Source organism: Myodes glareolus, chromosome 16, assembly GCF_982192425.1.
Source record: "Myodes glareolus chromosome 16, mMyoGla1.1, whole genome shotgun sequence".
NCBI lineage: Eukaryota > Metazoa > Chordata > Mammalia > Rodentia > Cricetidae > Myodes > Myodes glareolus.
In genome coordinates, this window is record NC_142041.1 from 32,984,571 (window position 1) to 33,001,689 (window position 17,119).

The 17,119-nt window shown below is 45.4% G+C and overlaps 2 protein-coding genes across 4 annotated transcripts in view; one reads left to right on the forward strand and one right to left on the reverse strand.

Moving 5' to 3' along the window:
- Positions 1-684: 684 nt before the first annotated feature.
- On the reverse strand, positions 685-15,619 carry Nudt2 (nudix hydrolase 2). 3 transcript variants are annotated; one of them, XM_085677239.2, is made up of 5 exons: positions 15,468-15,595; positions 12,133-12,203; positions 4,859-4,968; positions 4,162-4,295; positions 685-1,329 (listed from the first exon to the last, which is right to left on the reverse strand). In XM_085677239.2, exons 4-5 carry the CDS (start codon positions 4,286-4,288, stop codon positions 1,013-1,015), a joined length of 444 nt encoding a protein of 147 aa, XP_085533365.1. In that variant the 5' UTR covers positions 4,289-4,295; positions 4,859-4,968; positions 12,133-12,203; positions 15,468-15,595; the 3' UTR covers positions 685-1,012. The 3 variants fall into 3 exon arrangements, with proteins under 3 accessions (XP_085533365.1, XP_048276272.1, XP_048276273.1); XM_048420315.3 differs by lacking the exon at positions 4,859-4,968 and having other exon boundaries at positions 15,468-15,593; XM_048420316.3 differs by lacking the exons at positions 4,859-4,968; positions 12,133-12,203 and having other exon boundaries at positions 15,468-15,619.
- A 177-nt stretch (positions 15,620-15,796) lies between these two features.
- Kif24 (kinesin family member 24) overlaps positions 15,797-17,119 on the forward strand; it is a 58,246-nt gene continuing 56,923 nt past the window's right edge. The window contains exon 1 of the mRNA XM_048420311.3: positions 15,797-15,949. The gene's annotated coding sequence lies outside the window, so the exon portion shown is untranslated. The remainder of the gene's footprint in view (positions 15,950-17,119) is intronic.

A 17,119-nucleotide genomic window follows, 5' to 3' on the forward strand; every position in this document is an offset into this window, starting at 1 on the left:
ACGGCTTCTGGACAGGCTCGCGATCTAACACCTGCCTCAGCATTCCTTGAGCCCTAGTAGCAAGGCAAAAGAAGGCTGAGACCCAACTTTTGCGCCTCAGGGTCCTACAGTGGCATTGTGGAGAGAGTCAACAGGAAGAAATGGCAACACTAAGTTTGCTTACCGTGGGTGAGAGGCAGAGCCCATGAACTTGGCTTCTTTCCTTCTCTACCTCAACCATGATGACAAGGCTCATTACTGTGGGGGACAGGCCAGGTTAAACAGCAAGGCACAAGTGCTAGTAACCTGATTATCCACCTGTTTCCCACCTCTCTGTTTTGTCCCAGGCAGCCCAAAAATATTTCCTATGTATCTACAAAATATGTGACATTCAATTTCTGCACTCTAGTTCTATTGGTTTGGAAATCCCAGCTCTATGGGTCTGTATGTGGGTGAGGAAGTGCTTGGAGCTGCAGAGCAGAAGGGTCACCCTAGATGTGCTGCATCTCTTCCAGTCTCATAGTACCAGCCTTTAGCTTTGGGGGTATAGAGTTTGGACATAGGGTTTCCTCTGGTTTACACGGTCAGAATGGCCTGGTGGTCTAAGGATTCCCTCTGGTTAAACCCAGAGCTCTCATTCACTTCAGTTTCTCTCTCTCTCTTTTTCCCAACCAATGGCATGAGTCCAGGAAATAAGCACACAGGTTTAAAGGCTATGTAAACTGAAGTTTATTTATAAATTATGAGGATACACTTATTGGGACTGGCATTTAAATTTTTTTACCCTTCTTTGCTTTTTAACTTAGCTAAAATTCTTGCTTGCTCTTATTTTGAAAGCAATTATTTTCTATGCTAGGGACTAAATAGGGGCTTCCTTGCCCTCACCTGAGAGTGCCAGATCAATTTTACTTCCACCAACCTATCTGCTCTTGGCCACAGCTAGGCAAAGACAGTGCATCCTTCCCTGGATAGGAGGGTGGGTTCATCTCAGGAGACCCTCAAGGAAGCAATGGAAGCATTTGTTTTGGTCAGCTCAGGCCGGTGTGGAGCAGAGGAACTGGTGTCCTTCTTGGAGTGTTGCCTTCATCTCATCAAACTGAGCCAACTGGCAGGCCTCTTCCAGTCCTAGCCAGCGGTAGGCTTGATGCTCCTGGGAGAGGCAGATCTCTACATCGTAGTCTCTCACCTCTGCCAGCCAGTAAATGACTGTTTTCGGCTTCTTCCAGGCCACGTAGTTGAGCTCCTTTCTGAAGCCCTCAATGATGGTCAGCTGGCTTGCTTCTATGCCTGTTTCCTCCCGAGTCTCTCTCAGGGCTGTTTCCAAGTCAGTCTCTCCAGGGTCCACATGGCCTGGTTAGGAGGAAATAAAGAAGAATCTGACTTCCAGGACAGATGGTAGAAAGCCAAGGTCTTCAGTGACCTTCCCGGGAGTGCCTGGGCTAAAGGCAGTCTGCGGGTCATAGTGCCCTAACATCCCTAGGGAGGCTGTAAGGCAGACCGTGTTGGCTCACAGGTCTGAGAATCCCTCCTTCCTACTCCATCTTTGTAGAGGGTGACAACAATGTGCGTGGCAGGTCAGATTCAGATATTGCTTCGTTATTGCTGTGCCACGTGTTACACCTGGGGCTGTGTGCACAGGAGGCAGGCGCTCTACCACTAAGCTACAGCCCATCCCAGAATACGGACTGCCTTCTGGTGTCTGTGAAGGCTTTCCTCAGATCTCTGCTTTCCCGTTCTTTTGCGTTTTCTCCCTATATTATTCACAGGGACCCCTTTTCTTGGAGACCTTAAAGTAATTTTTCCAAGGAGAGGCAGTCTCTTGGCAGAGTGGGGGCTAGCTGAAAGCCCCAGTGAGGACTCAACACTCTACAGTTAACAGGCGCAAGCCCTGCACTGCTGCCCAGCAGCTGTTTCCAAGTAGCCATCAAGGCGTTCTCAAATTGTTTTCATCCTCCTAACTGAGCAAGGCCAGATTTCAGACTCACAGGGAAAGTCGTGATGGGAACTTAAGACTAAGGACAAGCCAAGAGCCAGTTCTAAGAAAATTTGTTGGCAAGACCCAAATCAAAGCCGACAGCTGCCAAGAAACTGTTGCAGCAACACTTGAAACTCTGCAGACTGTGGTGGCCCCCAGCTTTACCCCTAGGCCTTTCCCACAAATTCTTAGTGTCCCAGAAGGGCCCAGAAGCAATGAAAGGGTTCTGGTAACCTGTATCTCCTCCTGGCTCTGGCAAGTTGCTGAGGGGCCCTCCTAGTTCAGTCAGGAGCTCATGAGGAGCAGGAACTGACAGCTGTTCCTTCGTTGGCCTGAAGGTGGAGCTACACACTAGGAGTTCTACCTCCCAGGGGTCTGGGCAGCTGCCTAGTGGCTGCTGAATGGAAAACAGGAACTTGGCACTTCTGGAATCCATTCTAGCCACCCGCTTCTGGAGAAAGTTTTTGCACACACCACACTGATAATGTATTGAGGAAGAAAAGTAGGAGGGGCACTGGTGGTGCCAGAACACACTGATTCAAGGTGCACCCACCCCCCACACACAACTATCTGCCAATCTTAGGACACCCGTCCCAGGAACATATATTCAGTCTGCTGACCACCGATGCTAGTACGGTAATTTCATCCCAGGTCAAAAACGGAAATGATTAGGAGAGGTCCTTTGACATCTCCAAGTGAGAGGACCCACAGTGTGACTCCAGTAATCAGGAGATGAGTGTGAACACTCGTAGCTACAGCATTTGTGGCAGCCCTCTCTTACCCTGCTCTTCCTGTGCAACTCAGATGTCAAAAACTCCTTTTCTGTTGCCATGTCTTGTTTTCTTCCAATCTCAGCTGTCTGTCCATGCCTCCCCATCCCACCCTTCTGTTTTTATCTGTCCGGGCTGTTTACTCTGGGGCCTCATCCCAGAAAGTGCCAGAGCCAATCTGTTATTGCTCACTGGGACCATCCCAGTGGCCTCAATCAAGGATGGCTTCATCCCCATCTGAAGCAGAGTTGGATTAAATAAAGAATTTTAATGTAAGTGTAAGCATGAGGATTTTTTTTCTTCCTTTTTTGGTTTTTCAAGACAGGATTTCTCTCTGTAGTCCTAGCTGTCCTGGAACTAACTTGTTCTATAGATCAGGCTGGCCTTGAATTCAGAGATCCGGCTGCCTCTGCCTCTGCTGGGATTAAAGGTGTTATCCACCATTGCCCGGCAACATCAGAATTAACAGAAAAAGAGGCAGTCAGAAAAAGTAAGACACACCCAATAGCATGAGTGTGGGCTTCCAAGAAGAGTTATGAAAATACATAGTCAAATGGGCACGGGCTCCTCAGGGGACACTCCGTTCACCTCTTCTCACATAGTCTGCCTTCTCTTTTAGGAACATCCAAGGGGATCTTTTGTACCCTTAAAAGAGCATCCAGGATGCTAGTGAATGAAAACCTACTTACAAATACATCTGGGCCATGTCAAAGGCTCCAGGCCACTGGACTTTCTTCACCTTTTTGCCTTTTGAAGACCTGACTAGCTCTGTCCTGGGTGCTCAGTGAGGAGCCCAGGCAAAGGTGGCTGCTGAGATTACAAGCGCAAGGTCTCTATGATCTTCACAGCCTCTTGGTCTGAGAAGGACCCTTCCATTCCTGCCAGAATATGCAATGGCCTATGACTAGGAAAGCCAGCTGCTCTGCGCCTCTAACAGTCCAGAACTCATACTCCCTGGATGTGTGGTCCCCAAAAGAAAATCCGAGTGAAGGGAACACTAAACAAAGAAGCAAAGGATCTTATCAAGCTAAATCAGAAAAAGGGCAGGAAGAAAACATGGGATTTTTAAGTCAAGCTCTACTTTGATAGATGAAAAACTCAGAAAGGTAGGCACATAGCCATCATTTTACTCAGTTTCGAAATTTCCAAGTCCTGGCCCAGTGGCTCTTCTCCTGTCTAGCCATTCATGAGCTAGAGCACAGGTGAATGACAGAAAAACACAGGTGCTTTGTCTGCTGGGGTCAGCTGCAGAATCCTATGTCTAGGTCTGGGCTGGCCTACAGACCTTATACATAGAAAGGATTAAGTGCTCTTGCCTCTCCCTCCTCCTCCTGCTGTACCCTTACTGGGAAACAAGCCTCGTAGGAAGTCTGTCAGGGTGGATTTCTGAGCAAAGCTTGGCATTTCCCCAAAAAGCTAACCCCTCTGCCCCTGCACCTTTGGGAGGAGTCCAGTGATGAATGCCATTTGATGCCTGCAGCAGCAGAAACTCAATTGTGCTGTTGTCCACCTTGGGAATAAGGTGTCTTCGAAAGATGATCAAGCCACATGCTCTCAGGGCCATGCTCTATCTATGAAGTTAAAAAAGAAGTGAAACATTGGGAAGCTATATACAACAGCAACATCCACACAAGGGGGCACATCTGGAGAATAGGAAGAACTGGCTAACAGTGATCTCACAACCCACAAAAGGACAGACAGCATGCCAAGAAATGGAGGTTAGTTTTTCAGTTTTGCTATTCTTGAGAAAATGCCTCTAGAAGATTAGCCTCTAAGCAAGTGGAGTATTTTCTTGATTAATGGTTGATGTGGGAAGGCCCAGCACACTGAAGATGGGGTCATCCCTAGGTAGGTGCTATAAGAAAGTAGGCTGGCCAGACAGTGGTGGTACGAGCCTTTCAATACTAGCACTGGGAAGACAGAGACAGGCAGATCTCTGAGTTCAAGGCCAGCCTGGTGTACAAAGTGAGTTCTAGGACAGCCAGGGCTACACACAGAAACCCTATCTCGAAAAACTAAAAACAAAAAACAAAAAAAACCTGAAAAATATGTGTGTGTATACACACACACACACACACACACACACACACACATAAATAAAGCAGGCTGAACAGCCAGGCATGGTAGTGTATACCTTTAATCCCGGCACTCAGGAGGCAGGAGAAAGATGCAGGTGGAATTCTGTGAGTTTGAGGCCCAGCCTGGTCTACAGAGTCAGTTCCAGCAGTTTCAGGACAGCCAAGGCTACACAGAAAAAAACCCTGTCTCAAAATCAATCAATCAATCAATCAGCCTGAGCAAGCCAAGGAGAGAAAGCTGAGAGCCTGTAAGCAGTTCCTCCATGCTCACTGTTTTAATTTCTGCCTGGAGTTCCCTGCATGAGAAACTATAAACTCTAAGCTGAAATAAGCCCTTTCCTCCTCAAGTTGCTTTTGGTTATGGTGTTTGTCACAGCAATAAGAACATAACTAATACAGAGGGGCATCCAGGGTTAGGGACAAAGCTTTGTGGGTAACTACTACAGGACCCTGGTAACCACCCTCCTCAAGGGACTTATACCCTGAGCTTCAGGTCTCCCTGTGAAACTCAAGACTCGTTTGTATGCATTATGAGACTACAGAGACTCATCAACTAACTCACTGAAAAAGAGTTAGAATAGAAAATACACTAGAAATAATAACTAGAAATACACTAGAAAAGACACTAGGAACATGTTGCAGTTAAACTCGCAATCCCGTTTTCCTCAGCCTATATCCTGAGTCCTTAAAGCAGAGACTCCAGCGGAGTCACTTAGGTAGTCTGGTACACAACACTTGTGTTCATTTTTCAGTCTCATATTCATGTCTATTAAGTCATATATGCATTTGGTCCAAATGAAAAGTAAAAACCACCAATGGTTAAAAAAAGAAAAGAAAAGAAAAGAAAAGAAGGAAGGAAGGAAGGAAGGAAGGAAGGAAGAAAGAAAGAAAAAAGAAAGCAAGCTCTCCTTCACTCCAGCAGGGCAAACTATCCCGACTGTTCACAGCATGGATCTGGGCCTAGACTTGGAGGGTAACAGCTCCACCTAAAGAGGCTGCTATGAGGGCTATGTAATCATCACTTAGTTTTCTCCCTTCTTTTTCTCATTAATGTAGCTCTGGCTGGCCTCAGATTCACAGAGCTCCACCTGCCTCTGTCTCCAAACTTCTTAACTGTGATATAACTCTACAGTGATTTATAAGTGCCTTGCACATACTAAACCTCAGTAGATTTCTGTGGAATAATATCTGGGAGAGGGCCGCTGAGATGGCTCAACGGGTAATCAAGGGTGAAATGCTTGCTGCAGAAGCCTGACAACCCATGTAAAGAGTCACACCAGAAAAGTTCTCTGACCTTTACACATGTGCTATGGAGTTCAGGGGAACATATATGTGCGCATGCACACGCACACACAGAGCTAAGAAATCACAAAGGAGAAATGTGATAGGCAACAATGTGACCTTCTCTGAGGGATTATCATAGGCTTACTGAAAGAAGGGGTGTCTGAGGAGAGAAACAAGAGACAAAAAGCAAGTCCATAAAGGGAGGAGGGGAGAATGCGGTTCAAGGTGGAGGGTAACACCCTGGGCAGAAAGGTCCTGAAGTAGGATGGCAGAACCAAAAGAAAGCTACGTGCTATTTTGCTTGCTGGTGTGATGGCACACACCTGCAATCCCAGCTCTAAGGAGGCAGAAGCAGGAGTATCCCACTGAAGATTTGAGGCCAGCCTGGATTACATAGCAAAATCTTGTCTCAAACAAAAGAATAAACAAACAAAAAGAGGCACTCTCGGCTGTCAAAGGCATAAAAGTCAGGCCCAAACACCTCTTCCGAATAATTCTCAGGACTGTTATCAAGTGCTATTTTAGGGATTTCTCACGAAAAAACTAAACACCTTTTCCTCTCCTCTCCTTTTTGCTTCTTTTTTTTTTATTTTTTTATTTTTTTGTGGTTGGAATAAAAAAAAAAAGGCTTCATGCATGTTAGGTTTTATCACCAAGCTACAAAGAGACACCCAAACCATTCTAAAATGGTGGGTGGGAAGGTCTTAAGAAGTAGAAATGAACTCAGTGTTTTAGGAAACAGTCTGTAGTATACCTTTTTTGTTGCTGTTGTTTTTGTTCTCTTTGTGTGTGTGTGTGTGTGTGTGTGTGTGTTGTTTTGGGTTTTTTTGTGTGGGGGGGATGACAAGGTTTCTCTGTGTGGCCTTGGCTGTCCTGTAATTTGCTTTGTGGACCAGGCTGGCTTCAAACTCACAAAGATCCTCTTGCCTCTGCCTCCCAAGTGTTGGGATTAAAGGCGTGCACCACCTGGTATATCACTTTTTAAAAGAACTGGTGTGGGAATAGTTAGTGACATTTCAGTATATACATCTATCTCTGTGGCACACACACCATTAAAAATGGGATAGAACCAAATGTTCTGGCTGTAAGAAAAATATTTTTGGATATATTAATTGAAAAAATTATGGTACAGAATATGTATAATGAGATCTTTTTTGAGTTAAAAAATTCATATGTAAAGTAGTAGTACATAGGCTTTTATGAAACACCATGTTCTATTTTCCTGGACTCCTTATTTATGCTGAGAACATTTTCCATTCTGGAAGCCACAAGGAAACACCTTGTCACTGCAGAACTACTGAACAAGTATTTTAATCACTGGCTTAGAGTTCATGTAGAAACAGGTAACTGATCCTATATCCTTCCTACAATTAGAAAGTAATAAATGTAGGGTACCTTCCTCTTGCCTCTTGAAGAGCCCCCATATAATGAGTGCCAGAGCCCTAGGAAAACTCAGAAGTCAAAACTAGGCCGGGCGGTGGTGGCACACACCTTTAAGCCCAGCACTCGGGAGACAGAAGCAGGCGGGTCTCTGTGAGTTTGAGGCCAGCCTGGTCTACAGAGTGAGTTCCAGGACAGGCTCCAAAGCTACACAGAGAAACCCTGTCTCAAAAAACCAAAAATAAAATAAAAATAAAGACAAAAAGAAAAAAAATAGAGCATGAGAAAAGAAAGATGCCTTCATGAAGGACAAGAATGACAGGCCTTGGGTGGCCATGCAGACCCATAAAAGAGAGGAAAGGCTAGTATTCTCCTTTGGAGAGGAATGGGAGTGGGGAGAAAGTCTTAGCATAGTAGAAAATGTGCATTCTAGCAGGTGTAAAGAGGCTGCACTAAAGAAACAGTCTGGCCTATAATCTGATCAGACAGCTAAGGAAAGATGCTTGACTCACAGGGAAGACAATCTTCTAGAAAATGAGAACTCCCCATTGCCCTTTCAATTGGCTTAAACCAGCTGTGTACTAGAAGTCTATCACCAAACTCATATAGACAACTCTTCCTACTTAACCCTTTAAAAACTATTGCTGATTTATAGTTATTGTTGTGGGGGCTATAGGCACACATGGCACATGTGTGGAATTCCAGCGACTGAACTCATTGTCCAGTTAACAGCAAGCATTTTACCTCTTAAGTCACATTGCTGGCCCCACTTCTTTGTTTTATTTTGTTTTTTTTTTTCTGTGTAACAGCTCTCGCTCTCCTGGAACTCGCTGTTAGACAAGGCCTACCTCAAACTCACAGAGATCTACCTGACTCTGTCTCCTGAGTGCTGGGATTAAAGGTGTGCCCATCTAATAATTTTATTTTCTATGCATTTATGTTTTGCCTGCATGTATGTCTGTGTGAAGGTGTCAGGTTCCCTGGTACTAGAGTTACAGACCGTTGTCAGCTGCCATGTGGGTGCTGGGAATGAATCCAGGTTCTCCGGAAGAATAGGCAGTGCTTTTCACGGCTGAGCCATCTCTCCAGCCCTAATTTAACTTTTTGTTTGTTTGTTTGTTTGTTTGAGACAGGGCTTTCCTATAGCTTTGGAGCCTGTCCTGGAACTCGCTCTGTAGACCAGGCTGGCCTCGAACTCACAGAGATCTGCCTGCCTCTGCCTCTCGAGTGCTGGGATTAAAGGCGTGCGTCACTACCACCCGGCTCTACTTTTAGCTTTTGAAATAGCTCAAGTGTCACCTTTTTAGTGACACTTCAAGCCTGTAATAACTCTATAAATCTCTACTCTAAGACACCATCAGAGAGGACTCTGACTCATAGACACTTAGGCATTTATTATAAGGAGTGTATGTGTGTTGGTGGGAATCAAATACTGGGATCTGTACACGAGGCACATACTCTAACCACTAACCTACCTTCCTAGCCCTTGGTTTTTCAGTATGGGATACTGCTATATAGTTCATGCTTGGTCTTGAGCTTATTATGTAGTTCAAGCTAGCCTCAATTTTGAGATCCTCCTACCTCAGCACAAACTATGTCCAGCTCAGGATTATATTTTGTGCATTTTGGGAGCTAGTAGAGAAATCATGCTAGTCCACATCTGCTGTTGGGGCCTAAAGTCTAGTAATATTAGCAGTCTGGGGGCGGGGTTAGATGTGAAGTAGAGGAGAGCAAGGAAACTAAAGCATGTGAGAGCACATGGAGACCGATGAGCATAACTGGAAGTCATGAAGATAAACTACAACCCTAGACTTCCTTTCATTGCTTCTAGGCTTGATGATACAGATGGCTGTAGGTAAAACCAGAGCCCTCCAGAGATGAATGCCATCTTACCTAGGATACCAAAGAGCTGAAGAGAAGGATTCAGTATGAGCTGAGATTTCTTCAGGCCTAGATGCTGTCCTTCATCACCAAGGCGAGTCAACAGACTGGTAAGAAGGTGTATGTACTACAGCCATGCCAGCCCTGTGCTGCACAACATCCTGGCTGCTCTTTCACTCCAGCTTTCCAGATCTTATGCAGACATTTGTTGTGGGCAGGACTGAGCTAGAACCATTAAGAAGGGGATTCTGGGGCTGGAGATTTGGCTCAGTGCTTAAGAGCACTTACTTGTTCTTGGAAAGGATCCAGGTTCAATTCCCAACATCCACATGAAGGCTTTCCCCTCTTTGGGTGCTAGGCATGCATGTGGTTCACAGACATATGCAGACAAAACACTCATACACATGCACACACACGTGCACGCGCGCGCACACACACACACACACATACACACACATTCTTCTTTTTTTTTAAAAAAAAGTGGTGGTGGTGGTGGGTGTGGTGGTGGTGGTGGTGGTATACACACACATTCTTAAAAAAGAGATTTCTGGGAAATGTAGTTCCAGTATAGCTAAAGTGACCCAGTACAAAGCCACTTTAAGTATGCATCCCTTGTAAGGTAAGTCTCTGTTGGTACCTCTGGCGAGAAAGAACCAGACTCAGTCTGTTTCCTTGGGACCCAGCTCAGCAGCTCAACAGATGTTCATTGACTCAACAGAACTCTTTCCCCACCTCCCACTGAAACAAATGTTTAAGTATGTTCTGGGGCCCTGGGAAACAGCTCAGTGTTTTCTTGAAGAGTGCCATTTGCATAAAAGTCAATGGAGCTATTGTTGGTTTTCTGTTTTTTTGGAGAAGAGGGAGCTGAAACTATCTAGGGGCTTGAAAGTATTCAGCTCTCATACATTCTCCAAGTGTATTCAAACCTCAGGGGGTTAAAGAACACAGCATCCAATATGCAAATATGCCTGCAGCCAGGATTGCAGAGGTGAGAACTCCAGGCTGACAGCAGGCAATTCACACTTCAGAAAAGTGGCAGAGTGCCTGAGGTGGTTAGAAGAAAAGAAAAGGAAAAAAAAACCCTCAATGTCATCAGAAGGTTCCAGAAGCTAAGGAAAAATGCTCTTGACTTTCTCCACACACAGAATTTCCTCACAGTCTAGGATATTCGGCGGGGGGGGGGGGGGGGGCTACAGACAAATGGCCATGCTGCCGTGGTCCAACAATACACCAACTTAATCAAGAATGCTACTGCAGTTACCTGCAAAAGCACTCACAAACACATATTTTTATTTGCTTGCTTATTTATTTTGTGGGGCCAGAGCGTGAACTCAGACTTCACACATGTGAGATAAGCGCTCTCCAACTGAGCCATACTTTCCGTCTTTACATAACAGATTCCCTAAGTCTTCCTCACATCCCTTAAACCAGTGTTTCCAGCCACTATGCTGTCCGGCATCAAGACTGTGTCACCTATACTGTGCAGTTTTTGACTACTAAAGTTGCTATACGGCAACCCTGTAAGCCCAGGCATGGTGGCACATGCCTGTAATCCTAGCATTCAGGAGACTGAACTTGTGTTACAGATCTTGTCTCAAACAAACAAGTTCAAAGGAGGATCCTTTTCTTTTCTTTTCTCTTCTTTTCTTTTCTTTTTTGTTTCGTTTCTCTGAGTAACACTGGCTGTCCTGGAACTTACTTTATAGACCAGGCTGGCCTCGAACTTGGAGATCCATCCTCTGCCCACTAAGCATTGGGATTAGAGGAGGGTGCCACCACTGCCCAGAAAAGGATGATCATTTAAGACTTACGTTTAGTTTATAAGGAAACAGATTTTTAAGACAGGGTCTCACTGTATAGCTCAGATGGAGAAATGTAGACCAAGCTGGTCTTGTATTCAGAGACCTCTCTGCCTTCCGAATGAAGATGAAGGCCTGCACTAATGTGCCTTTCTAAAGTTGAGATCTTAAGAAAGAGTAAGCCAGGCTTAGTGTCACACACCTTGCACCGGTAGCCTCAGTATTAGGCAGAGAGGCAGCAGTATTAGGATATCAAGGCCAGCTTTCACTACATATAAACTTGAGGTCTTTCTGGACCACATAAATCCTGTCTCAAAAAGTAAAATAAAGATTAAAATACTTGCCCAGTGGCATAAATGGCTGGTAATATGATTTGAATCCAGAGAAATCTAACTCCAAAGCCTGTAATTTTTTTTTAACAGCTCTGCTTATCATGAAATAGGGTTAAAGGTACACATGGCTCCGAGAACATGCACAAGTGATTAATAAAATCACCACCAGTTTTAAAACTCCTTTGTCTTTAATCTGGACTCATCTGGAGACTGTTTAGGATGTCTGGCTGAAACTTTTCCACAAAACAGGTTTTAGGCAGGGAGGATGGAAGTAACCAAAGCCAACTTAGGTGGGGAAAGTGTCTCCTGAGGCTCCTAAAAGTCCGATTTGACAAGGGTGTCCTTGACTTCACTGCTGTTTTCTAACAAATAGGAACCTAAAACCACAGGGTTTTGCCTAAATCTGGTGTCTAGAAAATTTGCACATGCCTGTGAAGAGGAACAGCAACTCTGCTTGCTCCCCAGCAGCTCCACGGGACTCCTTGCCTACGGCCTCCTCTACTACTTCCTTCTTTGTTCTTGGAGGAAGAATGAAGCATATGTCCAGATAAAGTTTTCTTGTAATAATAACAGAAGGAAGAAAAGAAAAAAGAGAGAAAAAATCCTAGTTATATGAAAATATTAGAAACAAAGAAAATGCTCCCCCAACTGTACCTTTCTCTAGGCCTCTGCTTCCTCTCTGGGAGATCAAGCTGCTGAATCACCTTGCAAACTTGGCTATTTGGCTGAGGGAGAAAACAGGAGAGTTTTACCTGCAGTGACACACAGGCTTCTAGGATCAGGGCAAAGTCAGACAAGGTTGGAACAAAAATGTTTCTTAGGGAAATTTTGTTATGTGGCCTTTTGGTGCCACCTGCTGTTCAGCTATGGGAAGGAAACCTAAGTGATTCTGATACTGGCGCCTACAGAGGCCTGCTGAACGTGTTCTCTACGGCTGGACAGAAGGGTGAATGTAAAACTGAACACTACAAATCTCTCATGTTCCAGAGGTTCACAGTTCAGTGAAAGCAAACGGCGTTCAGACAGATGTTACAAAGTGTTGCATACATCATAAGGATGTCTGTAAGACAGAAAGACAGGCTGGCCAGGCAGTGATAGTGCATGCCTTTACTCCCAGCACTTGGAGGAGGCAGAGGAAGGCAGATTTCTGAGTTCAAGGTCAGCCTGGTCCACAGAGTTCCAGGACAGCCAGGCTACACAGAGAAACCCTGTCTTTAAACCATCCCTCCCTGCAAAAAAAAAATAAACAAATAAAAGAAATATAGGCTAGGCACGGTGTTGCGTGCCTTTCTTTAATCCCAGCACTTGGGAGGCAGAGGAAGGTGGATCTCTTTGAGTTCAAGGCCAGCCTGATATACAGAGTGAGTTCCAGAACAGCCAGGGCTATACACAGAAACCCTGTCTGGGTATGGGAGGGGAAAAAAGACAGTGAAAAAAAACTTTAGGTCAAAAGAGTACCTCGTAAGGATGTGCATGTGTGCATGTGTTTTTCACCTGAGTGTTATGGTCAAACTTAGGTCCTCATACTCGTACAGCATACTTCACGTCCAGACTAAGCCCCGTCTGGAGCACCATCATAAAGACCTCACACACAGAATAGCGTTCCATTGGTAAGCAGCTTAGCTTACATTGTTTTTTTTTTTAATAGTTTATGTATTTCTTTATTTCAGACAGGATCTCACTATATGACTTCTGCTGACCCTGAACTCTCTATGTAAACGAGGCTAACTTCAAACTCAGTGATCCTTCGTCTGCTTCTGCCTCTGGAGTGATGGTATTAAAGGCATGCCACCAAGTCTGGCTTAATTTATATCCTGTAGACAATAAGGACTACTGGTTTTAGGTAAAGTGTATTTTTGTCAGATTGACATTTTACAAAAGCACTTTGGCAGTAAGCAAGGTGGAGAACAAACTGGAAGAAAAAATTGCAGGCAAAGAGACCTGTTGTTGTCAGCTTATTTCAGCAGCTTGCAAACGGCAGGAAACTAGATTGAGAGTGAGCCTATGAGAAAGGAGAAGGGGCGTATGCGATGTCTGAAGTAACTAACACTGACAGGTTGATATCTCATTGTCTGTCTGAGAGACTGCATAAGTTCAAGGGAACTGGAAGAGGTGTTCGGCTTGAGTAACTGGATGGATTTCCTTTTGAATCGAGTTGAATTTGAAGTGCTATAGACTGTCCACAAGGTAAGTGGAAACCAGGTCTAAGGTTCAGTAATATCTCATTCCATTCTTCATTTCCTAAACTGGACACTTTTTTTATGAGAAAAAGAATTGTTTTCCTCATAGGTACTTTGACAATCCATGTCTTGACTAGTTTATGTCAACTTCAAACAAACTAGACTCACTGGAGAGGAGAGAGCTCAGTTGAGAAAATGCTTCTGTAAGATGAAGGCAAGGTGTAGGGCATTTTCTAGTCACTGACGGGGAAGTGCCCAGCCCACTGTGGGTGGGGTCATCCCCTGCACTGGTGGTCCTGGATTTCCTAAGAAAGCAGGCTGACCCGCCCACAAGGAGCAAGCCAGTAAGCAGCACTCCTTCACCGCCTCCGCATCAGCTCCTCTCTCCAGACTCCAGTTCTGTTTGCATTCCTGTCCTGACTTCCTTCATTGATCAACAGTGATGTGGAAGAGTAAGCCAAGTAAATCTTTTTTTTTTTTCAGTCAGGCAGTGATGGGGCACACCTTTAATCCCAGCACTCGGGAGGCAGAGGCAGGAGGAATCTCTGTGAGTTTGAGGCCAGCCTGGTCTACAAGAGCGAGGAAGGGCTGCACTATTCCTTCTCCAGCTTCCCTGAACTGATGATTTTTGAGCTAAAATGAGCACTCGATTAAAATACACATGGTGCTGCATACATGCTGGCTAGTGTATTTGTTCTTAATAACGGCAGTGCCTTTTAAACCGAGAAGCTAACCTGCCAGGCACTGTGCTGCTTTACCGTTATTTCTTCACTCAGTCTTCCTCGCAAACTGGGGAGGCCATGCTACCGTTTTTCAGAAAAGGAAAAAAACTACGGTCCGGAAATACTTTGGGTAGTTTTTCAAACGCAGGCATGCCAAACTTCTAACATCATTAATCGTAATACCCACTGGACATTAAACATTTTGCGTTTGACAACTTGACTGTTCTCAATTTAAGCTGTTTCGCTTTTTATTTTCCTTAGGATGGGAATCTTGTGACTTTATTATAACTGTCTCAGCCTTCATTCAATGAACACTTGAAAAAGAAAATAAAAAATCTTTGGGGGGCGTGGAGAGACAGCTTAATGGTTACAAGTACCTGCTACTCTTCCAATGGACTGGGGTTCGGTTCTTAAGAACCTACACTTGGGTGGCTCACAACTGCCTTTAACTCCGGCTTCTGGGATCTGACGCCTTCTGGCCTCCGAGGGACGTGCATGCACTTGGTGCACATAAATTCAGGCAGGCAGGAAGGCGCGCGCGAGTGCACACACACGCATATTATATATATATATATAATATACATATTATATATACACACGTATATTTATAATTATTATTATAAATAATATATTATTATATTATTATATATTATATATAATAATATATTATTATATATATTATATTTATATATTATTATAAAACATGTTAAAACATGTTATATATAATCCCTTGTAATGCAGGCAGGGTTTAATCGACAACAACAAGGCAATACTGAGGCCGAAGGAGAAAATATGATGACTGGTTCTCTAAATCCCAAACCCGGGCCTTCCTGTCTTTGGGATTCTTCCGAGCCACACCATCGCCACTCAGAAGAGGACGACGCCGGACCACAAACCACTGAGGCCTTTTCTTCTCCGATGCAGAGCGGTAAACCGAGGCCCTGGGAATGGATGGGGCCTGTCCTACACACACCTCACTGCCAGCTCTGATGGCGCTGCACGGGTCAGTAGCAAAGCACACCACCCGCACCCCTGCCCCACGCCCCCTCCCCCCCCCGTTCTCCGCCCCCAACACCGCCGCACTCACCCGCAGCGCAGAGGCAGGAGGCGGTCCTTAAGCGGAGACGTAGCTCGCTAGCCAATCAGAAGAGCCCGGCTGGCCTTCAGCCGAGCAACAGAACTGGGCACCAGACGCTCCGACCCGCCTCCGAGGCACGGTTCTCTGATGGGACTGTCGCGAGATCTTCCTCCAGTGGACCCATTGGTAGAAAGAAGGTTACGCCCCCTGCTCTCCGGATCTCTGATTGGCTCTTTAGAGGAGAAGGCGGTAAACGACAGCAGGCTCCCTGAATGGCCATTGGTCGGTGCTGCGGGACTGCGGGCGGGCGGGCGTCAGCGCGCGCGTTCGAACTGGCGCTTGGCGGCGTTGCCATGGGGACGTGGCCTGGCAGTCGCCTGAGGCGGGTTGACAGGACGGCTGGTAGTCTGGTCCTAGGGCTTTCTCCAGACGAGATTATTTCTCGCATCCTCCGAGGAAACTGACCGAAGAGGAGTCCAGAAGCCCCCGAGGTGAGACAGGGTCGCGGGTTTAAGCCCTGCGCCTGCGCGGGAGAGGTTGCGCCTGTCCGCGGAGCGGCGCGTGGAGACCGGCGTTTGCTGGGCACCTAGAATTTGGCTTCTCCTGGTTCTTCGACGGTTCACACACACACACGTTTCATCTCCCTAGCTACGATTTCTTAGGCCATTGTCTCGAAAACCACTGTTCTTGAGGCTTTTGAGTCCCCAAAGTACTCTTGCCTTTGAAACACACTCCCCAGAGCGCTTCTATTCAACTTTGGGTTGTTTTCTGTACTTCCGGGAACCTCGTTCTTCCTTTTCTCATATAATTTTGAACTCTGAAATGAGACAGACGTTTCACAATGTCTTGCACATAGTAGATATTTAGGAAATATTTGTCCAGTTGAGTTTAACTCACTACAAAAAGATTCTGTTTTCTTTCATGCCTTGTTTCATTCAAAGATGATTTGGGGGCAGGTGGAAGAGGCTGAAAATTCGACGTTGGGATTTCCACCTTTTGTGAAAGGTAAAGTTGTGAATTGGTTGCTACGACTCTCCTCACATTGCAGTCTGATCCACCAATACCTTTTATCGGGCTCCTAAATGTATTTCCCTAAAACAGACCATTCTGGCCGGGTGGTGGTGACGGCACGCGCCCTTAATCCCAGCACTCCCTTAATCCCAGCACTCGGGAGGCAGAGGCAGGCGGACCTCTGTGAGTTCGAGGCCAGCCTGGTAACAGAGCAAAGTTCCAGGACAGGCTCCAAAGCTACAGAGAAACCCTGTCTCAAAAAACAAAACAAAACAACAAACCCAGACCATTCTGTTGTTATATGTCAGAGGGTTTTCTCTTTTCATTTGATGGTTACACCTTGGAAAATATAATTACTTGAGTTTGAATTTTTCATTTGCATGCGTGCGTGCGCGCCACAGCACTCAAATGAAGGTCAGAAAACAGCTTTGAGGAGTTGGTTGGTTTTCCATTTTGTTGAGGCAGGATCTGTTTTGTTACTGCTGCTGCACATGTTCTCCCGTCATACCTCCCATTTCCCCATAGTACTGGGTTTATAGACCACATGTGACCTCTACCATGCCTCCCTGGGCTACAGATATGCACTACCCCATGTGACCTTTTTTTTTAAATATTAATTTATTATGTATACAATATTCTGTCTGTGTGTA

Coding starts and splice junctions, on each gene's coding strand:
- Nudt2 (XM_048420316.3), bottom strand. CDS start 4,288: ATGGCCCTGAGAGCATGTGGCTTGATCATCTTTCGAAGACACCTTATT. Junction 1,330..4,161: donor TCACTGGACTCCTCCCAAAG/GTGCAGGGGCAG, acceptor CCTCCTAACCAG/GCCATGTGGACCCTGGAGAG.